The 27,055-nt window shown below is 48.1% G+C and overlaps 1 protein-coding gene across 1 annotated transcript in view; it reads right to left on the reverse strand.

Annotated features, from left to right (window-relative positions):
• Nucleotides 1-27,055, reverse strand: part of LOC119187318 (diuretic hormone receptor-like) — a 50,583-nt gene that overhangs the window by 14,003 nt on the left and 9,525 nt on the right. Inside the window, exons 2-6 of the mRNA XM_075867262.1 lie at nt 24,187-24,270; nt 23,039-23,124; nt 21,893-22,013; nt 20,812-20,962; nt 935-1,025 (exon numbers count right to left, since the gene is read on the reverse strand). Coding sequence (XP_075723377.1) covers nt 935-1,025; nt 20,812-20,962; nt 21,893-22,013; nt 23,039-23,124; nt 24,187-24,270 — 533 coding nt within the window. The remainder of the gene's footprint in view (nt 1-934; nt 1,026-20,811; nt 20,963-21,892; nt 22,014-23,038; nt 23,125-24,186; nt 24,271-27,055) is intronic.

The following is a 27,055-nucleotide window of genomic DNA, read 5'->3' on the forward strand; positions in this document are numbered from 1 at the left end:
TATGCATTGAAAGCAATATTTTTTTAGCCTCCCCTTCTACTACCTCAATATAATCTAGTATAATTAAATCGATGAGTTGCTCATTTGCATCCTACCTTTAAAGTCCCAGTCTCCAAATCCCCCCTTAAACGACACCATTAAGCTTCCATCTGAGTGCCACTTTTCTGCGTATCATAAAAGCCATATCGGCTTTAACACCCTTTATTAGGTGTTGATTTTGTATTTTGATGAACGTATCCTCGTAGAAATATAGGACCACTTTTCGTTAAAATATATGCATTGCTTTACGCATATTTCACGTATGAAGGATACCCACAGCTTTCAGAGCAAGAGAAATTGTGAGAAAAGTCAGCAAGCGAACAAATATGTTGTTGAAACCTTTTAAACCTACCATTTGCATTTATGGTGAGGCATCAAGGAAAACAAGTAAAAAATGACTCATTAGAGCAGCTATAAAACATATATCTTGACCGATTTCAAATATTTTTTTCCTGTAGCATTATTAGAGCGAAAGATTAAGATGCCTCATCAACAACAAAATTTTACCGTCGGCGTCTGCATCGGTGGCGTCAACATGAGTGATGCAAAAAGTTCACATCAAATGATGACGACACAAATAATTATGACTGCTGATGCCTCTTTAGCGGCATATTATGACGTCACTATGATGCTAATTAACTTTGCGTCATATGAATACCACATCATGTGACAAGCCGATTGATAAAAGGTTTGCGATCCCGGCGGCTGTGCAAACTGTGTGATGCAGATAAATCCTGCAACGCTTCTGATCCTCAAGGCCGTGCTTTAGATGGATAAAGCAATTGTAATAAACTGACTCAGAAAAAACAAGAAAATAGTTTTCGCCTTCAATTAGTCATCAGCGAATGCAAACTGGATGCTATGAGTTTTTGTAAGTGTAATGGACAGTGCATACACGCTATCAGAGATGGTGAGATCACTGTGCTGCCTTGAACTGAGGTAGGATTTCGTCGTCGCCCAGATGGCGGTGATGATGGCTGGCAAACCTGAAAACCACTAGAAGAAAACACCCATATCTAAAGGCAAGCTTTTTACACCCTCCTGGTGCTCCTACTGGTGTTGTGATAAATGACTAAATGATAAAATGACGTATTCACAGCGTTATTTGTGCGCTGACATCTGCTATATCATACCAATATTAGATAATTGTTAGAAGAATGTGGCACAGAGTAGTAAACATATCTTGTAAGCAACTATTTTGTACACCGAGGCACACGGTTTTACATTTAAAGAAATACAGTATCCCCCACTAAAAGGAACCGTGTGTAGATGCGAAGCAACGGGCCCAACGGTTACAATTGAGACAGCGTTGACGCATGCGCTCGTCGTGGCGTTCGCAAGAGAGAAACCTGGGGAAGTGCACTGATGGACCAATGCTTCCTACTACAGCATGCCAAACCCTGCTGATGGGTTGTGTGAGCCAGCAGGCTTCCATTGAACAGCCATGAGTGTCCAATCAGAGTCTGCAGGCTTTCAGTCTGCGTTTAGTTACCATGCACGGTGCAAATTTTTGTCGTTCAAGAGCGCACTGGAAAAATCCTCCACTAGCACTTTCTTGAAGGTCAGGATCCTGTGCATCTATATAAGGAGCGGCCGGTGAAAGGGTATGCAGCACGAGCCGCCAGTTTTCGCAATCAAGCCGCCTCTACACGAACTTTACATATTGGGACCGCTTTATGCCCTCTCGTAGTTGAGTACCAAGTGATCCAAATCGTTAAACACTTTTTTTTCAAACAAACACAATCTATGTACCATATGTCTACTGATATTTATTGACTGGGACGGCTTTCTGCTTTTCCATAGTAGAGTACCAAGTACTCTGAATCGTTACAGCCTTTTAGGGGCGAAGCTCCTTGAACCATTGGTCGCACGTCCTCGATGTATGTAGTAGTAGTAGGTAGCCATTTCTTGTTTAGTCCTTCAAATGTCTCCTAGATGGCAGTACTTGTATAGAGTTAATACATAATGAAAAGATGTGAGATGGAGGTAATCGGAGTGTTCACTAAATAGATGGACGGGTGGACGGACGGATGGGCAGACAGACAGACAGACAGACAGACAGACAGACAGACAGACAGACAGACAGACAGACAGACAGACAGACAGACAGACAGATAGAAGGACGCAGCCAGTGGGCGGACGATTCACGGCTTACCGAAAAAACCCTCCGAAGCTTCGCCTTACTCATCATCATTCACTCCCTGATTACGCTGGGATTTTTTTAAGGGCGGAGCTCCTTAAAGCGGTGCCTATTCGTAAGCTCGTAGTAGTGCGTAACAGGTCTTACACTTTGACCTGCAAGGTGGTGCCGGTGGGAGATTTCTCCTGCGCGTTGTTCAACAATAAAAAATTCGCAGCGTGCGCGTGAACTAAAAGCCGAATTCTCCTGTCTTTCCCATTAGCAGCCAATGGCATGTACATTGAGCACTATCTCACAAGAAAGGGTTGCTACGTTATACTCGCTGGGCGTAACCTCCTTGGTTGTAGAAAGGTTTAGCGAGCGTTGGGTCGCAGTGCCATGAGTGACCTAGTATATGCCATGAATTCGAGGTGGTTAAAGGTGGGAAGTAGACACGAAGCGCAAGCCGTAAGAAAGTGTGCGTGTGCCACCTCTCGTTTAGTCCTTGGAATGTCCGCTGAATGGCGGTGCTTCCATATACGGAATATATGACGAAAAGATGCGAGATGGCAGTAGTTGCAGTGTTGACTAGATGGACGAACGGACACACAGACAAATGCATGAACGGATGCACGGATGGCTGCACAGACGGATGGGCGGATGAACGGACCCAGGGGCGGACGCATGGATGAACGCAGGGACGGGCGCACGGATGGTCATGTGGACGCGCGAACAGACGCCCGGATGGTCACACACACGGACGCATGGATGGACAGAGTGAGTGAGTAAAAACTTTATTGAATATGTCCGGCGTCATTGAGCGGGGTGGGGCTACAAGCACCCCGGCCTAGGTGACGGCCTCGAGTCCTTGCACCCGGGCGGCATCCTGGGCTTGCCGGACTGCCCATAATTGATCGACAAGGTCGTGGCTGAGCAGAGCCGCCTCCCATCGCGCCTCGCGGTTCGAGACTGCCATGTCTACCGGGTTCGTAGGGGACTGCTGCGCGTTACCGGTACACTTCCACAGCATGTGCTGCAGCGTCGCTCTGGCTCCGCACGCCTTACACGCGTCGGACGTATAAATGCCTGGGTAGCAGAGGCGAAGGATCACCGGATTCGGGTACGTGTTTGTCTGTAGTTGTCTCCAGGCAACCTGCTGTTTCTTGTTCAGTTTGACGTGGGGTGGTGGATATTTGCATCTGTTCAGTCTGTAGTGTTGCGTGATGTCTCTGAAAGTAGCCATGCGATCCCCCCACGTCCATTCCCGCATCACTGTCGAAGTGTGCGAAACATCGGGACTGTCGGCAGGCGTCGCAGGTCGGCGTGTAAGTCCTCGAGCCGCGGCGTGGGCAGTCGCATTGCCCGCAAGCGGAGGATCCGTGTGGGCGGGGGTCCATACGAGGAAACTGTCGTTTTCGCGGCAGATGTTGCGTTCGTGAATTTGGAGAATGCGGGCCGCTTCGCGGGAGATCCGGCCGCTGGCGTAGTTGCGTATCGCCGCCTGCCAGTCGCCTATTATCACCTCGGCGTCCGTGGTGGCTATCGCGAGGGCTATGGCAGCTTCTTCGGCCGCCTCCGTCTCTTCCGTGCCTATCGTTGCACTCGTGACGCAAGTTCCTACATGATCCGTGATCGCGACCGCGAAGCCGCGGTGGCAGTCGTAACGGGCCGCATCCACGTGAACTGTGTCTTTGCTATTGCCGAATTTCTTTTCAAGGTCTTGGGCGGGCCTGTTGCGCCGACCGATGTGATGCGTCGGGCCGATGCCGATGTGATGCATGTTCTTAGGCAACGGCATAACGACGATGCGCTCGTGAATACGTCTGGGTATCCCGACCTTTTCGCCGCGCTGCGTATGGTAGTTGATACCCAGTGTCTCGAGGATGTGTCGACCAGTTCTGGTCTTTGCCAGACGTTCGTACTGGGTGATGTTGTGTGCTTCGATTATCTCATCTAGAGTATTGTGCAACCCCAGCTCGAGAAATTTTTCCGTGCTGGTATTGGCCGGTAATCCGATTGCGCGTTTATACGCCTTGCGGATGAGACAATCTAGTTTGGTGCGTTCAGTCGCCTGCCACTTGACGTAGGAGGTGACGTACGTTATATGGTTCATAGCGAAAGCATGTACCAGGCGAATGGTATTGCTTTCCTTCATTCCGCTATGCCGATTTGTTATTCGTTTCAGCAACCGGATTGTTTCATTGACCGCGCCCTCTAGTCTGCGAACGGTTTCGCCGTTGTGGCCGTTGGCGGACAGGCGCAAGCCCAGTACCCTAATGGTGTTAACTTGTGGGATGACAGCGCCATCTGATGTGCGTACATTAATTTCTCTATATGCGCACTCGAATGCGGAATCGGCGTTCTTGAGTTTACGGCCCCTGCGCGAGGGTCTATAAAGCAGGAGCTCCGATTTAGCGGCGGAACATTCGAGGCCAGTGTCGCGAAGGTAGTCCTGCACCACGTCGACGGCTTCCTGCAGCGTTTGCTCTACGTGGCCGTCATTTCCCTCGGCAACCCAGAGGGTGATATCATCGGCGTACAAGCTATGGTGGAGGCCTTCTATCTCAGCAAGTTTTCGTGGTAATCCGACAAGCACGAGGTTAAAGAGCATGGGCGAGATTACGGAGCCCTGTGGCGTGCCCGTACAACCCATGTATATGTCCTGCGATTCTAGTCCGCCGATCGCTAATCGGGCCCGGTGGCCCGTAAAAAAATCCCGTACTTAGTGTTACGTTCTCTCGCCCAGTCCCAATGCTCGTATGCTTTCAAGTATCGCAGCATGGCTAACGTTGTCGAACGCCTTTTTGAGGTCGAGCCCGAGTATCGCTTTGGTGGATCGTGTGGGATTGTCTACGATATCGTGCTTGAGTTGAAGCATAACGTCCTGCGTGGAAAGGTTACGACGGAACCCCTGCATCGTGTGTGGTAGCATGTTTCGGTCCTCAAGGTAGTTGGTAAGGCGAGCGAGAACCACATGTTCCATGACCTTACTAACGCTGGATGTCAGGGATATCGGTCGAAGGTTGTCAATCTGTACTAGTTTGCCCGGTTTGGGGATCATAATTATGCGCGCCGTTTTCCACGAGTTCGGTATAGCGCCCGCATTCCAGCACTCGTTCATGTAAGCCGTCAGTTGTTCTATCGACTCGTAGTCCAAGTTACGTAGCGCTTTGTTGGTTATCCCGTCCGGGCCAGGCACCGACTTTGTGTTGAGCCTGTGCAGCACCGCCCTCACCTCTACAACGCTGAAGTCCTCGTCTAGCTCCGCGTTACCCTCACCCTCCCAGGCGTATTCCGAGTGCGCGAGGGGGCTACGTGACTGAAAGTAACGGCTTCGCACGTCATCTAGAATGTCCGCGTGGGTGCCTTTGTAGTCGTGCAGCAACTTGTTAAGCTTATGTGCGTGCGATGTTTTTGTCTCCTCTGGATCCAAGAGGTGCCGGAGGAGATGCCACGTCTTGACCCGTCCCAGCTGGTTCTCCATCCCATTGCAGATCTCTTCCCATTGCGTTTTGCATACCTGTAACGCGTGCTCTTCCATGTTCCTGCTTAGCCGTGCTACGCGTCTGCGCAGCGTTCGATTGTGGCGTTAACACTTCCACCTGTCTTGCAGGCTGCGCTTGGCTTCCCACATGTGTAGGAGTTTGCTGTCTACCACTTCAAGCTGTGCTTCTGGCGGAACCTCCCGCGTCGCCATTTATAAATCCCCCTTGAGCGTCGCAGTCCAGCTATCTATATCCTCAATAGCCGCACTGCCACGATTCTGCTCTTTCCGGACTTTGCGAAACGCGTCCCAATCCACCAGCTGGTGGTTCTTGCCCTTGGTACCTTCCCGATGAACGCGGTGGTGAGGTTGAGCGTCGACCTGGATCTCGATCACTGAGTGATCGCTACCCAGGTCCTCCTGTGTATTGTGCCATCGCGCGCTAGCAACGTTCTTGGTAATTATGAGGTCGGGTGAGGTGTCTGCACATACGCTGTTGCCCCTGCGCGTAGGCGCGGAAGGGTCTGTGATGAGCTCGAGGCACTCATTCTGCGCATCGTCCCAAAGGCGCTTACCTTTTGGCGTTTCGTAGCCGTACCCCCACGCCACGTTGGGCGCGTTGAAGTCACCCGCGATGAGCAAGGGCCCGTCGGCAGCTGCCTTGCGCGCCTCTCGCAGTAACGTGCTAAAGCGGTGTCTGGCTTGGGTCTGCTATACACGTTCAGCACAAACAAGCCGGGGCCGCGCCCTTTCGTCGGGATGAGCTCTATGAATACATGCGGTATGCTAACGTTCATAAGTTCGCGTTGCGCCACGGTGAGGTTGCGTCGCACTAGCGTTGCAGCGGCCGGTGGGGCTCCCGCGGTCACAGCTTCGTCTATAGATTTGTACCCCGCCAGCTTGACCGGGTCATTGGTTTCCTGCAATAGTATTACGTCCGGTCATTGCCGGCTACGTAAGAATTGTTGCAGAAGCGCCCGTTTCCTCCTGTACCCCCTGAAGTTCCACTGCCAGATAGTGAACGTGTTCCGTGTGTTATGCTGTTGTGGGCGTTGTGTTTGTGTGGTTTCGTGTCGAGCCATGGTGACTGTACGTGTTATGGTTTGCCGTCCGGCTGATCCTGCGCCTCTTCGTCGGGTAACGGCCTAAAGTACGGTTTCCCAGTCGTTCGTACTGGGCGACCCACTGCGCCCAGAAGTCGCATTTCGATATTGTCTATGCGCGTTTGCAGCGTCGCGACCATTTTTGTGAGCTGAGATATTGCAATGCTTAAATGTTCGGTTTGTGCGGTTTGCTGAGCGATTGCGTTGTTAAGTTGTGCGGTTTGCTGCGCGTGTTGGGTCATCATCGCGTCTACCTTGTCGTCGAGTCTATCGACTCGTTCGCGGAGTTTCTCCTCGCGTTTCTGCGATTTGACGTCGAATTGTTCCGGGTCAAGTGCCTTACGTTTGGTGGGTGCGGGGTGCGCGTCTTGAGCCTCCATGACTTCCTCCACTCTCTCGGCTGTACTAGCAGCCGCGTCGGCTGCGACGGGTTTAATTGGAGGAGGAGGAGGAAAGGGAACTGTCGGGGCCTCCCCCTTCAACGTGGCAATTTCGTTTCTTAACCTTGCATTTTCCTGCTTTAGTTCTTGGATTATTGATTCGAATTGATCCAATCGTTTCTGCACTAGACTTTCTGGGTCGCTGTTGCGTTTGTAAGCAGAGCTGCCGCGTCTGTCTACATCTGAGTTTCTATCAATGCCAGTCTCGGTTCACGTTAGCGGTGCGCTGGGCGCGCGTCCGGAGGCGACGTCCACCCACCTCAATTTATTGGGGTCAACATCTCCTCCGCCTTTGGCTGCAGCTGTGTGGTTGGCTCGGGCCGTCGACTAGGTAGGGTGTCTTGTACTTAGCTTCGCACTTGCGGTCTCTGGTGAGGTGACCCTTTCCGCACAGTTGGCACACCGGCTCGCACCGATGATCGTCGGGCGGGTTACCGCATCCGCACCCACGGCACTTCTTGTCGTTGGGGTTGGGGCACACGTCGGCCCTGTGTCCCAGATGACCACACTAGTAGCACATATCGATATGTTTCTTGTAAAGAGTGCACCTTATCACCATCCCGCCGTAGTTCACGTAACGAGGCACGTAGTAGCCGTCGAAAAGGATTATCACGTTGGTCGTGTTTCCCATGCGCTTGGCATGCAGGACGTTCGGGTAGCGGTGGTTAACCAGACTTCTCACGACGTCCGCCGGCTTTTCGTCTAGCGATGTGCCCCTGATGAGGCCTTTGGACGTGTTCTCCGGAGCCGCTCTGTAGGCACTCGCTTCGAACTCACGGTTGCCAATTCGCAGCTTGCAAACGCCTCCATATCGTCTAGCGCGATCTTCTGAGGGCGTGCTTACCACAATAACGTTTTGTCGCTCATTGAGACAGACGCTGTCCTCCTCGGCTACCTCGCGCCCCACCCCTGCAGCGTTGCGTATGCAGCAGTGGACGCGGTTATTCTGGTAGTGGGATACGTTGAAGCCATCCCAAGGTCGCACGATGATCTTGTAGTCATCCGTTGGCAGGTTGGGAATTCGGCTCCTCATGGTGATCTTCCGCACGTACTGCGTCGCTTTCTGCATAAACGCCGCCTTCTCGGTAGACGCTGGCGTTGCTTGCTGGTTCTTCGCAGAGTCGGCGTCTCCACCCGCCTTCTTGGTGTTTCGTTTGATCTCGCACCATCCCTACTCTTTTCCAAACTCTGTCGGCGATATCTCCTCCCCTTCGACTTGCACGAATTCTATTTCCGGCGCCGGTGCAGCGGATGGGGCACCCGCTTGCTCCGACAACTTGTCAGGCCTACCGTGCCTTGTCTACGGGCTTGACTGTCGTGCCAGCGTGGCGGTACGGGCAATCTTCGAAAAGTGACCGAAACATGGGCTCACCTGCACAAATGCTATCGAAAGAGACCGCAGGACTTTCGCAGTCACTTGGAAATACTCTGAACTGAATGGCTGGAAAAATATCGCCGAAAACCATAGAAAATCTGCGGAGCCGATGTGACGCGCGTCCGCACACCGTGGCCCCCTAGCGGCCAATCTTCTGGATGGACGGAAGCAAAAACGAATACACAGACGGATGCTTCGCCCCGCTCTCCATCATTCACACCGTGGATATGCTGCCGTTTTTTTCCCTTAACAAACTCTCGAGCAGCCACTTCATCCATCGGCGTATCGAGGTGAAAGAGGGGGAGTATTGAAGAGAAGAGAAGGAGAGGGAAGAGGACGCGCATGCAGAAAGGTGCAGAAACGCCTAGGGGAGGAATGTAAAGAGGAGAAAGAACAGGAGCAAGCGTATGCCAACAGACGCTTCGTCCGTCGGCATTGCGAGAAGAGAGACGGGGAGCGTCAGAGACAAGAGAGATGAGGAGTGGACGCGCATGCGCAATAAGAGTGCTCACGCCACACTCAAAGTTGAGCTGAACCCTAAAGAAAATGGACGGCAGATCCACGAGGTGAATGATGATGAGATTGGGCAAAGCTCCTGGAAGTAATACCGTGAAATTTTCTTCCGTTAATTCGCCTGGCGATAACCGCGCTTCATCGCCACTTCCCGTTGTCGAACGTTTTCAAGATCTGCTTCGCGACGTTGACGTGCTGCCTCAGCCTCTAGTTCCCGTACAGCAGGATCTTGCCGACGCTGACGTGCCGCTGCAGCTTCTTGTTCACGTACGGCAGGTTATTGCCGACGCTGACTTGCTGATGTGGCTTCTTGTTCCCGTACAGCAGGATCTTGCCGACGCTACCTTGCTGATGTGGCCTCTCGTTCCCGTACGGAAGGATCTTGCTGACGCTGACGTGCCGCTGCAGCTTTTTGTTCACGTACGGCGGGATCTTGCCGACGCTGCCTTGCTGATTTGGCTTCTTGTTCCCGTACAGCAGGATCTTGGCGGCGACGTCACGCAGCTTCCCGGCACGCTTCGGCCTCGCGTGCTCTCACTTCAGAGTCCTGTCTGCAAGCGCGCGCCGCCGCAGCCCTACGCACCCGCCTTTCGGCATCCTTATCCATACGAGCACACACCGACGGCAATGAGCATCGGCACCTACAAACCCTTATCGATATGGTTTTGATTATAAAACCATTGCTTTGGAAAACACCTGGCGTCCTTCGTTAATCAGCTGGCGTCTTCTTTTTGTTTTGCTTTAGAAACATCTGGCGTCTTTTGTTTTGCTTTTAGAAAACATCTGGCGTCTTTTGTTGGTTTATTTGATCAATCAACGACGTTTTGAACAAAAAAATTTTATTGTTCGATCCCGCACAGGAGAAGTCTCACCAGGCACTACCTTGGAGGTAAACAATGGCTGCTACTGGTAATGAGAGACAGCAGAAGTCGGCTTTTAATACTTGTACTTCTACTAACGTTTCCTACTGGAACATGCCAATGGCTGATAATGGGGAATGAGAGACAAAAGAATTCGGCTTTTAGTTACCGCGCATGCTGCGGATTTTTTTATTGTTCAACAACGCACAGGAGAAATCTCCCACCGGCACCACCTTGGAGGTCAAAGCGTAAGACTGGTCACACACTACGACTACGATTACTACTATACGAGGGACGAACGGGTGCCGCTATAAGGAGCTTCGCCCCTAAAAACAACACGCAGGTGATGCTGTCCTTTTCTTCATCAAATATGCAACGCTTGCCACCGTAGCCATTACCAGTGTAAGCGTGAAATTTATTTGCATTTTAAAGACGATAGTCTATCTTGGGGACCTTCGACGCCGAAATTATGGTCTGTCGTTCTGTCTGTACATACGCCTGTTTATACCGCTGTACCTATCCCCCTAACGACACCAAACGATACTTCAAACGGCGTACCCCATCCGCAGCGCCCACCAATAATGCTCAAGTTTCAGCGTTTATACTTGAGTGGTTGTGAATTAAAAAGCAATTATTGTGCATATTTGAAGCACCATAACAACAACTCGATGTTTTGCTTGTGTGCCTTTATACTAGAGAAGGCACACACAAGTTATTTCAAGGAATGTGGCGTTTATCGCGCTGCGCTGACAGTGCAAAGCGACGCTCAAAAAGGCAAGGGTTTCTGACGCCTTGCTATGATGACACGGTGGTGGCACCTGCCCATCGCTTTGCGTTCTACCATATCGCCTCCGAGACATGCACAAATCTTTCTCCGCGGGCGCGCATGCCTTCCTTTGTTTTCGAAGATTACTGCCAAATGGGGCTCGTGTCTAACGTGCGTCGATGCGCTCATTCGCCTCCGCTACACGCTCGAGGCACTCTAACGCAGTGCCTCCTGAATACCATTCACCGATTTTCTTGTGCAGAACATCAAATAAACGTTTTGTTCACTCTCTCCGGACGCAAGACTTTCTACGACATTTGCAGTTAAACATGCAGATACGGGGCAAATTTTTATTGGGAAATGGAGAATGTTTTAATCAAAGTTTTACGCGTAACTGTAAATATATTTTTGCTCGAAGTAATCACAGAAAAGTCAACACTTTGACATTGACGACCACAGAAATACAAATGCAAGCAAGATGATAATGCGTTTTGAAAAAAAGAGAAATAGCGTAAAACTGGAACAATTAATAGGGCTTATGTATACATTATAATTTTAAAAGCACATAAAAAATAGAGACATTAGGTAGTTTTCGAATAGCGGCCCCAAAGCCCTTTACGTATGGATGCTTTGGGTCAAGCAGGAGCGATGAGTTTTTTATTAGGGTCTGAGGGGCTTTGACCACAACACTAAATCCAATTTACTGTAGTCCTCGCAGAGAGCTGTCACTTCGTTGGGCGCCGCCACATATGTATGGCCAAAACTTTCAGGGCAGGCTTTGGGGCTCTCGCTAAATTCGAGAATTAGCGTCCCCAACCAAAAACCCAAACGTGAGTTGTGTTTTTCGCAGGCACAATGGCCTTGGCGCTATTTCTTTGGGGCCCCAAACCATTGGGAACCTATTCGAAAACTTATTGAAGAAGAATGAGTCAGGTGATGAAAGAGGTCTTCAGGCTAAACAAGCTTTCGTGCGAGGGTGCATCTCAACTGAAACAAGGAGGTATTCATGGCAGGTATTCCCTATAAAGGGTAAGAACATAAGGTTTTTCAACTTCGACTGATAAAAAGCAAATAGCATCATTAGAGACTAGTTCAGTCATACATTATTATAATTTCTAGTTTATAAGTTAGTGAGCGAGGCCGCCTTATTTTAAGGTGTCCTTACACACCATATGGCATGCCTGTGTTTCTTAAGCACGTAACTCGTTTTCTTTTTCTTTTTTTAAACCTTGGTCATCACAATACACTTGCCATGCGCGTCAGTGTTCTTTTTATACGACCACTTAAATCGTAGAGTGCAAGTATTCGGTGAGACGTTCATTGTTCTCAAAAGCAAGCTAATAATGCTAGTTGTAATGGTCGAATAACCACCTGGTATATTACAGCATCAGAAAATTTTAAAAGTGGAGGTATATTGACTATTTTTATTTACAATTGCCTCAACGAAAAAGATAATCTTTACTATTGTTCATAAAACCAGCGCGGCTTACCGATCAGGCAACATCTGAGGTAGATTTATCGTAGTCATAGGCCTACCATCACATTTTCTCCTCTCAGAGGCCATCAAGAAACAGGCTATTCTATGTCACACTACGTATTATTACCAGGAAGAAAAAATAATAAATACAACTTAGATATTTTCTTCAAGCAAAGTTCTTGACTACACTCACAGTCCTGAACGTTTTCTGGCATTTCATTATTACGAATTCGGTATTAGGCAAAAAATAATTTTAGGGGCCAAGATTCTAGAGCCGTGGGTCTGTACATGCATGTCTCTCTTGGTACGTGGCTGGTTCTATGACTAACGCAGCAGGTGCGGACGGACGGATGAATGCACGGACGGATGAACAGATGGTTAGACGAATGGCTGGACGAATGGACAGGCGAGTGGATGGGCAGACAGACAGACGCGCGGCCAGATGGATGGACAGAGAGGGGGAAGAATGAACGGGCGGACGGACCAATTGGCAGACAGATGGATGGACAGAAATACTGGCAAACAGAAACACGAAAGATTCACGGTAAACTGTTAAAACCCTCCGAATCTCGGCCCTCTTCCTCATCATTCACTCCCTGAATACGCTGTGATCTTTCCGTCTCAACGGAGAAATGTGCATTGGTTGCGTTTACTCGCAGATCCATGACACAATACCCCGTTACCATCAATGGACAGAATATTCCATACCAGAAGAACCATCGCTTCCTGTGTGTGAATATTGACAGGGACCTTTCGTGGAGTGCCCACTGCAATCACCTGAAGAGAAGGCTAACTTCCATTGTCCATATATTGCGGTTCCTCTGCGGAAAATCTTGGGGCGCATCGATAAGGTCAATGTTGCAGCTATACAGGGCACTGTTTCTGAGATTTTTGCGCTACAGCTTGCCGTTACTGGCAAGTACGTGCAAAACGAACATTCGCACTCTCGAAAGCCTGCAAGGACAAGCACTACGCGTGTGCTTAAGATTGCCGCGATGCACCTCAACCTACGGGGCAATTATGATCGCAAGAGAGCATCCAATTCGAACATACATCACCACTGACAATTTGAGAGCCCACATAAGACACCTCTGCCGAGTTCCGGGTCACCATGTTGCAGTGTTGCCACTTCAAAGGCCACACGCGATGTTTTCAAAGATTATTTCTGCCCATAGAGAATGCCTTCCTTTTGGCTTCACTCCAGCAACAAGACCAGCGTCACCCCCGTGGTGCCTACAACAACCACAGGTGTGCCTCACTATTCCGGGAATAACGAACAAGAGCCATCATTCAACAGTGGTCCTACGACAGGTGACATTGTCGCTACTCAACAAAAAATACGGCCAGAGGACCCACATTTACACCGATGGATCGGTCTCGGCTGACAGCTCCACAGGTGCTGTTGTCATCCCGGCGTACCAGGTCACTATAAAGCTCAAACTGTCGCATAGGACAACATTCACAGCAGCGGAGCTTGCCGCCTTATGTGCTGCTATACTTTATATTGTTACGACGCGCACCTCCGACGACGTTACGAAGGGCGCTACGAATCTCACCACTGCAACCACTGTTTCGAAAGACGGCGACGCCAACACGGTCCCGAAGGCGCCACTGCTTCGAACTCCGTAGGGAAGGTCACCAGCCGTTTGGTAGCGTAGGTTTCTCAGCTCGCGACTGCTTCTGCGCAGAGCTGATAGACGAGCGGACAAGACGACGGTGAGTTCAACAAGGTTTATGTACAGCATATATATAGAGGCGTTACAAATTCGGCACTGGGGCCGACAAAGACTCGAAGAGCCGAGCTCTCCTCTCTAACACATAGATCTGCTCTCAAATAGGACTGCTGTCAAAGGGGGGTCTCTCTCGACGCGCCACAGGGCTTTTTTTATATGCCCCGGGTCCAACCCAAACGACCAACCCGAAGCGCCGCTGGTCGCGAGGTCCGAATCTTCCAATGAGGTCGCCGCTGGGCCGCGTCCTTCTTTCTCCTCAAATCTGGAGAGGCTGCGCTGCAGGTGGCTGCACCCAAGGACGATTGACGTCGCAAGGCATTGCGTCAGACCCACCAGGCAGGAAGGCGCCAGTTGTTTACTCGACGGGCTCGCTTGCTGAGGTGACTCACTGCACGTGGGCGACAGAAAGGCGCCGCGCGTGTTTACCCCGTTGAGTTGTTCGCGTCAGGTGGGCTGGCCTTGACACAGATTGCCTTTTTCAGAGGCACGGACGTCTGCTGTGGACTCGCAGGCATAACAGCACCCCCGCCGCCAGACAATGCGCCGAAAAGACGAGCTGCTTCCACGTGGCTCGGTTGATAGGTGCGCTCGTTCGCCATGTCCCTCCAGGTTCGCCTCCAGGGCCATGGGGAGAATGCAGCTCCAGACTCTCTTCCGGGAACACATCCCATTCTTGAGAACGGATCCAAGCTCCACTTGCTTGTCGCCACAACTTGCCGTCCAGCTTTGCTCGTCTCTGACGATCCTTGGTTTCAGCACTTGTCGATGGTTCTGCAACTTGCCAAGAACGGTTCGACAACAGCCAACACTAGATACTAGCAAGTGCCTTAGGTCACCCGACAGAACACCAGACAAAGTATAGTACAACATATACCTAGCTACTTGCCTATCGGAATTTCGTTCCCTCTACATCAAGAGGCAGATGTGGGACACAAGACTCTTGAATTGAGAGCTCAATTGTTTTACATGTAAAACAACGTAACAAATTAGAACATAATGTTGGCTCCTTGAGCTCACTCTGGACGAGAGCGCTCAGCTCAGGCCGTGATGAGGTCAAAATTTTGCCCCAAATCACCTGCGAGAAACCGAAAGGTCGAAAAGGTACTAGCTAGAACGCACTGCTCAATGCACCTGCATTAGCGTATAGCTTTCCCTTTTTTATTTGTAGCGAACGTCAAAGTTGCGCTGTTGGAGCGTCATGCTCCATCTCAGTTACCGGCCACTTTTAGGCGACGATACCTATGCGGTACCAACAGCTGCTCACACTTGCGACGTTCCACAGGAGAACAACGATACGGCTTGCTTGGGATTGGCTCCTCACAAGTTAGCTCGGTATCGTGTTCGATCACCGTCGTGTTTCCGTGACAGTCCGAAAACACGTCTTCAAACACCATAGCAATCTTTCTCAGGTCCTCCTTCTGGACTTCACTTAACCTAGGTTCTAGGTTCAACTGCTCTAAGGTTACCTCCGATCCCCTCTCGATTACATCACTAGAACTCAAAACTTCCGCTCCTTCTTCCTCTGAAGCACTTAAAAGTAATTTTACGACCGCTTGACGTTGAACGTATGGTTTCCTCAAGTTACTGTGGTAAATTTTGTTTGGCCGCCTTCCTAAGTTCACTTCATAATTCGTATCGGAAAGCTTAGATATTTCTTTGGCGGGCCCTTCCCAATGAATCTCAAGCTTGTTCCTTTTGGACGATGGCAACAGCACTACCTGACTTCCTACTTCTAAAGCACGCTTCTTCGCCAATTTGTCGTAGTACTCCTTCGACAACACTTGTGCATCCTTCATGTGGCTTTCCACTTGCGCTTTAATCGAGAGGTCCGCACGCTGCTCTCGATTGGGCGTTTCTCGATCAACGCTCGACAGCTCACTCCAACTTTCCGCTACAGGCGAGAGCGTTGCAGCCCTCTCGCTCTGATTCAATGGCGCCATGTCGTCTCCCCCTGCAACGGAAACCGCGCCGGTCGCTTAGGCGACGGGCCACTCGCCTGATATCTCACATGACTCACGCGGAAAATTTCCTCTCTGAGGTTCCGTCGACCAGCCGACAAGGTCACTTGAGAGTTCACCGCGTTGAACAAGATCAAACTCCTGCGAAAGCTTCCGCGCTTGTGATCGCGTGAGGGCCATGTACGCTAAGTTGGGGAAGAACGATTTACCCTGCTCTTGGAAAAAATGCTCTGAGTTGTTAGAGAAAAGATAAGGAAAACGATCGGGAAGCGCGGCAGACACAGCCGCTTCGGTGCGAAGCTTACCGAACGGGCCTTCAATGACAACCGTAGCTATGGGTAAGCAAGCACTCTGCTCCTCGGCGACTTGCCTAATCCACGCGCATTCTCCTGTAGAGTCATCCGGAGACACCAATGAAGGATGGACAACGTCCATGGTTGCCGCTGAGTCACGAAGTACTGGACACGTTTTCCCATTCACCCTAATTTCTTGGAGATACGGCTCCAACAACCGCATGTTCTTTTCCGATTCTCGGATTGTTGCGAAAGCAAACTTTTCCTGACAGTTAATCGCGATGTGTCCTTCCTTTTTGCAGTTGTAGCAGATTAGCAGCTTCCGTGTGTTTTCCGATTCTAGGATAGTTGCAAACTTTTTCTGACAGTTTATCGCGATGTGCCCTTTCTTTTTGCAGTTGTAGCAGATTAGCAGCTTCCTTGATTCAAACGCCCGTGTGGTATCAGTGCGTTGTTTTGGAACCTTTGCCTGAAAGCCTTGGGCGACAACTTATAACGTCCCAAGAGCACTTCCTTAACCTCGTCATAGCTCTCAAACGCTTCCCTCAACAAGCAAGTTATCGCGTCGGAAACTTCGCCAGGAAGAGGAGCTAACAGGTTCTGCGCCCAAAGAGACCGCTCCAAAGCATTTCGCTCACAGACGTGCTCAAACTTGACGAGATACTTCGTCATGTCCTTACCTACTACGAACGGTGGCAGTTGGTCCCGAATTTTATAACCGTTAACCAGAATCGCCAGAAAAGCTACGCGAGGTGCCTGCGAACACTGTAGGATTGCCAATTCTATTCGTTTCAACTCGAGGTGCTCCTGTCCCTCGGCCCCCTCGCGCTCGCAACGTTCTCGCCTTTCAGCTTCTTCACGAGCTTCTCGCCTTAAAGCTTCTTCACGAGCTTCTCGCCTTTCAGCCTCCTCGCAGCGTTCTTTGATATCCACCCAGGCCTCATCGATTCCTCAGCCGACACTCCCTCATCCTTCATGATCTCAAGGATCGCTTGCTTTCGTTTCGCACGGCCCAAAGTAATGCCGAGTTCCTCACAAATTTCGATGAGTTCCTTCACTTTGAGGTTCTCTATCGTTCACACTAGCCTCTTGCTGTTTGCCCCTGTTAGCAATTTACCTGGCGTACCCACTATAAGTCAACTAGCAAGACGCGCAAGCAATTTTTTACACAACCGTGTTTACCCCCTCCACATTAACTTTTTTTAAAAGCACTTCGACTTTGCTTGAAACGATCAAAGCTCACTTCAATGCTTCACACAGCCCTTCTCTAAACTACTACAACCTGAGCTAGAATAGTCTGGTGAACTGAGGGGAAAACATCAGGCACTCACTGCATCGGTGTCGCTGACGCCGGCCGATCCCGCAGCTGCCGACCACTGTTGCGACGCGCACTTCCGACGACGTTACTAAGGGCACCACGAATCTCACCGCTGCAACCACTGTTTCGAAAGACGGCGACGCCAACACGGTCCCGAAGGCGCCACTGCTTCGAACTCTGCAGGGAAGGTCACCAGCCGTTTGGTAGCGTAGGTTTCTCAGCTCGCGACTGCTTCTGCGCAGAGCTGATAGACGAGCGGACGAGACGACGGTGAGTTAAACAAGGTTTATGTACAGCATATATATAGAGGCGTTACAAATTCGGCACTGGGGCCGACAAAGACTCGAAGAGCCGAGCTCTCCTCTCTAACACATAGGTCTGCTCTCAAATAGGACTGCTGTGAAAGGGGGTCTCTCTCGACGCGCCGGAGGGCTTCTTTTATATGCCCCGGGTCCAACCCAAACGTCCAACCCGAAGCGCCGCTGGTCGCGGGGTCCGAATCCTCCAATGAGGTCGCCGCTGGGCCGCGTCCTTCTTTCTCCTCAAATCTGGAGAGGCTGCGCCGCAGGTGGCTGCACCCAAGGACGAGTGACGTCGCAAGGCATTGCGTCAGACCCGCCAGACAGGAAGGCGCCAGTTGTTTACTCGACGGGCTCGCTTGCTGAGGTGACTCACTGCACGTGGGCGACAGAAAGGCGCCGCGCGTGTTTACGCCGTTGAGTTGTTCGCGTCAGGCGGGCTTGCCTTGACACCGATTGCCTTTTTCAGAGGCATGGACGTCCGCTGCGGACTCGCAGACATAACAATATTGCGAAAGTCTGACCTCAAAAATGGGCTGTGTTCTGCGACTCCAAGGCATCCCTTCAGAGCTTGCAATCAGCTTTACGACAGAGGGAGCATCAACAACTAGTGAATGAAATAAGAGAAGTGATTCACGAAGTTTTATCAAAACGACATGACTTGGTGTTCCAGTGGTTACCGGGACATTGTGGTATTGTCGGTAATCACCTTGCTGATAATGCTGCCCGATCCTCCCACGCGGACGCCCAGACAACCCCAATTCCATTGTCGAGAACCGACGCTGCAAGGGGCCTTCACTCGTTCGCTAACACCATGTCGGAAACTTGGCTGAGTGACCCCAGTGTCAGGAACCGCCGCCTACACAAGTTGGGCCCATCGAGAAAGCTTAAAGTTCTATCGGACTTCTCCCGCCAGGATGCAACTTTACTGTGCCACCTGTGGTTAGGAGTAGCTTTTACAAAGTCGTACTCTTTTCGCATAGGAATGGCGGATAGCTCCCGATGTGAATCGTGCGAATCTGACGAGACAATAGAATATCTACTGTGTTCATGTGAACGTTTTGCGAGCGAACGCAACTGGCTACGCGAAACGTTAGAGGCACTAGACAGTAGACCTTTTTCCGAAGAGAAGATACTTGGCTCATGGCTCTACGCGTCGCTGGCCAGCAAAGCGACGCGGGCATTGCTAAGTTTTCTAAAGACGACCGGACTACGGGACCGCTTATAAGCGTGCAATAGACAAGATCACATCTACACACACGTTGCCCTTCACTTCTCTCTCTTCTCCTTTAATCCCCTCACCCCTTCCCCCAGTGCATGGTATCAAACCGGACGTGCGTCTGGTTGACCTCCCTGCCTTTCATTTTTTCCCTTCCTCCTCCTCCTCCTCCTCCTGTGATTTTTAAATTCCTCATACTGGCAATAGAAAACTTCAGTGGTGGAGCTGATGTATGAACTAGATTAGAAAATGGCAATGAATGGAGACTTAAAGATAAGTTTGTTGCTAAAGAATCAAGAACGAAAGTGCCGATATATGAGAAAGTGTTTATTTAGTTTCGACAACTCTGCATATAGGTTATACTGCTTAGGTGTAAACCTTATTTAGGGCTTCAGGTGGTGCGAATTACGTCACAGTGTGAACAATGTTGACGATTTTCTCAAATACACGATTTTTTTCGAAAATAATAGATGGTTGCGGTGATTGTGAAATATTTTCAGCGAAAATTCCTCTTCCATAGAGAAAGAATGCATTACTCTTGTTGTTTCAGTATAAAATAAATATTGCAGAAGCAAAACAAAAGCAAAACACTTTTGAGGAAATTTCTGGCGCTGAATATTGCAGAAAAATCGCAGCATATTCATGGTGTGAATGATGATGAGTGAGGCGAAGTGTCCATGCGTCCGTCCGTCTGCTTACCCGTCCTTTCATGCGTCCATTCGTGCTGCCGTCCGTGCGTCTGGCTGTCTGTTCATCCATCCGTCCGTCCATGCATCTGTACGTCCATCTAGTGAACTCTCCAAGCACCACCAGCTCACATCTATTCATCATTTATTTATTATATACAAGTACCGCCATCCAGCGGACATTCTAAGGACCAAACCAGAGGTGACTACTGCCACTACAACACGGCACATTCAACCCACGGCGTAAGGAGCGTTCATTAAATCATTATTGTAAAGCTTGCCTATATTTATGTTAAATCTGTAACCCAAATATATCGTTCACACAAAAACTAATAGTCCCAGTATGTGTTTTCGATGAACATCAGTTATGTGATATTCTGCGAAATCATGCAGGTTTTCACAGAAATAAAAGTTTTTTCTACTCTGAAATATCCTAGCATTTGATTGTTTTTAATGCTAAAAATTGGCACAACTTTTGCACATGCATTTGAGATAGCGGGCAGTAGGGCTCAAACATTAGGCGTGAAATGGCCTTTCTGTTTTTGTGATCAAGCGAACTCTTAGATGTTTTTTTTTGGTGCATTATCTTACCAGAGTGTTTTGTTTATTCATGAGCCTATTCATCATCTCGGCCTTAATAAAATACATGTGTTCACACGTTTGAAACTTGAGAAGAACTACTCACCAAGACAGCAGCTCAGACTCAGGTGACTTGGTCCTTCTGCTAAGTGGAAAGAAGCGATGCTTCCCCCTTGATTGATGACGTCAGTATAAGCGTATGTTGATTTTCACCGTTTTTTTCTCTTTCTCATTCTCTACAGTATGTCCACCCACGCTGTGCAAGTGGACCTACTTCTGGTGTGAATACAATCTGAAGTGCCACTTCCGCGTGCTTTCTTCAACGTATGTCATAAACTGGCATTAATTATTCTCCAAAATAACCGCTGTGGGCATGAACGAAACGTGTCCTACTTTCCACACTACCTCAATATTCCGATTATTTTCCAAGGAACTGTAGCCACCATATTTATTGGATTGTTGAATTTTACTTCTTGTATATTCTGTTTAAATATATCTCAAAAATGTGCAAAACCTAAGCAAGAGTGACCACATAGGTATAACCACTTACCCCAACCGATAAACGCGTAGACGTGTATCCGCACAACTTCAACGGAGAACGTCTTCACGACTGGGATGTACAGGTAGAGGCCCTCGACGAACATCCAAAAGAAATTGGTCCCCATCAAGTACGTGAGAACAATGTACAGACCGCAAGCTGCCTGCGTTTCGGCCAGTGAAAAAGTTTGTTCAAATGCAGTCGCTTTCTTCATTGAACAATGATAGTGAGAGTTTCACCGCAAGATTGAAGCAATGAGTATAATATCTACAAATTGCAACATAATAAGAAGTAAGGCTTTTAGCTTACTATTTAGGCACCTAACCTGCTCCTAACAATATGAGGAAGAGAACACGGCTGGTGCAGCGAGTGATACGGCCTTCACGCTGTTTGTCGCTTCAACGCAGTCCGAGTGTGGAGAACATAGCGTGAACAGAAGTGTAGGCGTTTGCCGATCCCATTTGAGATTTGGCCCACGCGACCACGTCCGTTCGATAATGTTAGACTGTTCGGTGGGAGTCACGCCAGAAACTTCCGCAAAAAGAAACGTGTTTTCTGGACCATCACTCCCTGTGGCTGTAAACTTCGTATGGTCTGACGAGAAATTCGCCAGCTCTTTATGTCCTTTAGAGCAATTGATTTTATGATCACAGTATTCAGCGTAAATTTTTGAATGCTCCACTACATCGTTGGCGCAAGAACTTCAAATTCCATTATCTTGATGCGTATCGCATGTGGAATGGTTTTGCAAAACAGAACACAAAGCTTCCAGTGTTAGCAACTCTAATTGTGGCGCATATGCCGGCGTGAAGAATGATTACCAGTACTCGACTTTGTGCACATGATCTCTAAATGTAGTTTTGAATTACCTTTGGATGTTCCCACAAAGAAGTTCTTATTCCCAACAACGTGTTGCTGAGCAAAGGCAGCATGCCGATCCACATAATTACAAAAGCACGCGGATAACCACAATCAAAGAGTGCATTCAAGACACGTAGCTAAATATGTTGCTATTAGAAAATGAAGCAAGAATGTTGATTAAGTCTGATTCTCTCACCACGAACGACAGGGCTTGATTACTTTAGCAACTTACTCTTTGGAAATTTGGCAAAGGCACCGACTGCAGCGTAGCGGTGATGATCCAGGTTATAGAAATGAGAAAGTACGTAACCATGAGATTCACGTGTATTGTGTTTCTGAGGCAGCTGAGGTCCCTGGAGGAAAAAAATGTTTACTATCTGTAAATGGAAAGTATAGGTAATTGAAGCACTATACAAAAAAAACATTGCTTGTTGTAAATAATTGAAGGCTTTCTAGAACAACATCATCAACTCCACATCATCTTTTGTGATAACTACAAAATCACATATTCTGTAAAGGGAATCATATACCATACCTTTTCAGGCAAAATGTTTTAACCCATAAGGGTGTTAGAAACTGAGCGTTACACTGGATCTTTATTATCATTCATACATTGCGTTGTAAATAGAACTCTAAAATGAAGCTATTCTGTGGGAACCAGCACTACAGCACTTCCTTGCCCATACCACAACAATCATTTGTTCCAAACGTGCTACGGAAACAAGAAAAGAAATGATTAAAATGCAATTTCGCTGAAAAAATATTTTCAAAAGTTTCATCGATACACTGGTTTTGACACGCGGGTACTACAGAAGAGTACAACACAACACAAGCGGCATCCACACTGTCCACTTCTGTTTTCTTGGGCATGCGTCTGCACTGATATGATCTGTACCTATGCTCAATGTCTAGATGAGCACGGCCTGGCATCTTGACATTCTTAAATGCTAACATGGTGGAACCAGATGCGTGCCTGAAGTCACTGAGAGCACCATAATTGGAGTTTCTGTTTTTGACAAGATGGTATTAGGAAACAATCGTACAGGAAACATCTGCAACTGCGTGCTTCAACTTATTTAGAAAAACACGTTATATTTGCAATATTCATAAAAATAATATTTTAGTCTTTACACACTGATCATTCAGAGAACCTTATCTAAGCTCATTCTGTGAAACGAAATTTAGAAATTTGCCATGGCTTTCGGTGTATGAAAGAAACGACTGTAACGTGGTTCAGTGAAATGGTCACTCTGCATGAACAAAGAAGATAATAAAGTGCCACTATTTTATGAACAGTTTTAGCATGCTAACAATGAGAAAAAAAGCCTCCATTCAATGGCTATGAGTGTACACTAAATATTTGTAGAACGATGCTTACTTGAAGTAAAAGAATATCCACAATGCTAGGGTAAGTGCGAAGAGTGACAGGCCGTAGCCGATGTAGTATAACAACGTCTCGTCGACCTGAAAGAGAAAAAAAAACGGACTAGTAAAAATGATTGTGCATGCGTATACGACCAATATATGTGTCCTGCAGGAGAATTGCCAAACGCAGCTCTACCTGTTTCACTCAATCAAGCGTAGAGCTGTCCTTGAACCCAGTTGGTGTCATAAGCCACCTCTACAGATTCAAATATTCAAGGTCACCGACGAATTTCATACAGAACAATACCACCGTTTCAGCTAATGCTGTACAAAGTGATTGAGTTGCTCATGAAGCGTACGGTTGTGATTTCAAAAACGCTATATCGTATTGTACGTAACAGATATCCCGTCGCTACTTACAGCGTGCACTCCAAGCTATAACCTTCACAAGCGGAAGAAAGTGTTACAGAAGAATCGCACGGGAACCCTTAGGCTTTCTGGAACTGGCTACGTGAGAGCGCTTTCGCCTAAATGACTCGTCGAATTTATAAGCGAGGCATATTTCAACCAGTGCCTAGGTCGAGGTTTTTGTTCGCAGTGTGCAGCAGCATGCGTCTCTCATAATCATGTGGTGGTTTTGGGACGTTAAACCCCACAAATCAATCAGTGTGCAGCAGCACAACCAACGAATGTTTGTTTTTACAACTTTGTGCAGTGACCACGGCTGCGTACTGCAAAAAAGGAGATAGATTTGGAACATCTTGAAGGTCGTCGTTCAAGAGTAACTTTTTTTTCTTTTTTGAAAAAGTCTAGCCTCAGGAAAATATTAGGCTGACAGGTGTTCATCAGCTAGTTTTTACATCGATGATTGGGTATGCTGATCAGCGTTTTTCCGCCGCGTACTTTTTATCATTTGCTTGTGGAAAATCGATACTGGTTTTGCTGTATAGCAAAATTTTCTTGTTATTGTTGTCATTCGGATTAGTGGATTTGATACCAGAAAGCTGTGACTGATGAACCGTCCTAACTCTTCCTCTGACGGTAAGCTTATATTTAGTAAAAAAATTGCTGCCATGTTTGTGAAACATGCTTTCTAAGAAATGTCGCACCAAGAGAAAAAGAAAACACCAGATAAATCAGGGCTGTAAAAGGCGAGCTCACTTGCGTGTCAGCCGTGGCTCCTTCCAAAATGGGCCGACAGTTGGAATAGTCGGAGCGTGCCGCCCACGATCCGTTTTGCCAACACTGGCGCGTGACGTTTTCCGTAATTCGAAACAGAATGCATGCCCAAATATACGAGACGACACGACATTAACAACAAAAGCGATACCAACAACAACGACGATGACAACTAGAGTTTCGGAGTCTGCACAGATATGGCGTCACTTTCAGGGGCGTCGAATATCAATCGAACTTGACACGGCATGCTTATAGATTCAGCGGAAGTGCGACGCGGCGGCAAAAGCAAGTGTAGGCAACGCGAGGCGTTATTTCGCGTCTGTAATGAGAAGTCCCAAGCCTTAAGCTTCGAAGCGCATTGCTTAGGCACATCAAAAACTGTTATTTGAACGACACATCATTTGCATATTTGCGTATGCCAAGATCTCATGTCTAAAAACTGGTTTTCGAGACTCAAAATATTCTGTGACAAGCACCCATCATATATCAACATTTTTCGAGTCGTATTTCTTTTTTTTTCGGAACTGAAATGACATTGCCAAGTGCTACCGAGGAGGCACATTGTGAAAAGTTCTAATTTAAAAAATTTCCTTAATAATAATTTCACTACTAGCACTAAATGTTCGGCTAAGGTTCTAAAACTATACGTTACAAGTCTTTTGTGTTAGGTTTTGAAAAGCCAGTGGACTATGTGTGTGGTATTTTGCTTTGATAGGGTTGCATGTGTGTCGTTGACATGTGCTGGTGGGTATACGATGCTTCATGTTCCTTGACTCGCGCTGCTATTGCAAAGGGTAGCTTTTGTTTTTTCTTCTACCTGCGACAACAGTGAGCACATATTCTGCAAAAAATTCTGCAGAGATTCTGCAGGTCTTCGGCAAACGTTCTGCACGCATGTTTCTTGTGGCGACAAAGGTTTGGGCGGCATTTAGCAGAACGAGTGTATCAAATGTTTAGAGGACGTGACAGGGGTGACAAAGAGTCTCACTTGTTTTTATGCATTCGCCATCTCGGGTGAATCACGATCTGTGGAATGCTGCTGGATTTCGTTTTCCTGCTCGCGTCATAGGTTCACCTTCGTCCACATGTGCTTGTATTTGGGGCGGTGTGTGCTTTTTGTTCATGTGTTTCCTTAACATTTGCCGACTGGAACGACGTAATGTGTGGCAATGTAATGTGATATGCTCACTGTTGTAACCGCTTAGAGAAGATCTGAAAAACATGTTTTAAAAATTCTACAGATATTCTGATAGTATTTTTGTCAAATTTCGAATTGCGATGGCGCAATAAGAATGAAGCAGTTGGTATATTCCGTTCACGTAGTGGCTGCGCCCGATGGTGAAGAAGTGTTCAGTGCGAGTTAAGTACGCACCATATTTACCCCTTTTCACAACCAAATTCATTCAGAAGCGAATCGCCCATGAAAATCCAGGTAAAGTTATGATGTAACCGTACAAAAATCACAAATTATTGACCTAGTAACGCAGTATATTCAGCTTCTAATAGCACGGTACATGGTACAAGGAAACACAAATCAAACGTAAAGAAATCAGCGCCTCCTATTCTTAACGTCTGCATTTCTTACGCTACAACACTTCTGAGCAGCATTTTTGCTGTAGATCTCATGCTCATCAAGCTACCTTTAAAGCGACTATCACTATTAAGTTCAAGTACTTAATGCTTTGTCTTAACCAAATCATGCAGCCTAAACAAAATGGTGCATCAGCTCCTTCTAATGACGAGAAGCGACGAAAGTGGTGAAAGTGGATGTAGGCTTTCCCCACAGGAGCGAAGGAAAAAAACGGCTGAACCACAATCGACACCAGCATGGAACGTGAGACTTCGCTTCATGTGCCACTGCCAAACGCCGACTTCATTTTTTTTTTCGTTTGCGCGCCGCCAAAACGAAAGTGCTACAGCCCCTCCCCCCTCCTTCGTGTAGACTAGCGTAGACTGGAAGTCATAACGTTACATGTTTTTTGTAGTCAAACGGGAGGTCAGGCGTAGATGTTGCTAGTCTTCAGGTAGGCTGGCTTAAGTAAGTCCAAGCTGACAGTCTGTTCATGGCTATTCTGAAGAGTAGCAGTTTGCTTAGTGTGGTTAAGGACGCCAAACGGTTCGTCGAGGGCTGGTGTTAAAGGAGATTTGACTGCGTCGTGGCGCGCGAAATTGTTGATGTTGCCAGATCAGGATGGACAAACATCTTGTTCTTCGAAGGTTGAACTTGAATGGGCCGGAGGTATTGAGTGCAGTCAAGGAGGGGGTGTAGAAATTCTTGTGGCTGGGCTGGTAGCTGCGTTAATATTAAGTATCCAGGGAGCCGCAGAGAACCTTTATACACCAGTTCTGCTGCTGAGCACTGTATATGCGTCTGTATGACATCTCGTAGACATAGATACACCAGCAGCAAGGCATCACTCCAGTTGGCTCTACTGAGGCGGGTGGTCAGGGTTGTCTTCAGTTGTTGATGAAGGCGCTCCACCGTGCTGTTGGCGCCGAAATGATACATTGTAATATGGCAATATGTGGCTTTCGAAGATAATATGAAGGCAAGTAAACGGCGTAAACTCGAATTGACGTCCATGGCCTGTTGTTATGGTGCGAGCATAGCTAAAAGGAGGTACAAGCGTAAAAATAAAAGCGCGGGAAACAGTCTCGACAATTATATCTTGATAGGAACAGCTTCTCGCCAGCGTGTGAAACTATTGACCATAATGCGTTCATAATGGTATCGCTGGGACACTTGCAGAGGGACCACATGGTCGAAATGACGGCCGGGTGAATGGAAAGTTTGAGAAGGCGTCTTATTATGACAGGAGAGTTTTGTCAACTGGAAGAGCAGGCACATCCC

This window comes from Rhipicephalus microplus, chromosome 1, assembly GCF_043290135.1.
Source record: "Rhipicephalus microplus isolate Deutch F79 chromosome 1, USDA_Rmic, whole genome shotgun sequence".
In the NCBI taxonomy this organism is placed as follows: domain Eukaryota; kingdom Metazoa; phylum Arthropoda; class Arachnida; order Ixodida; family Ixodidae; genus Rhipicephalus; species Rhipicephalus microplus.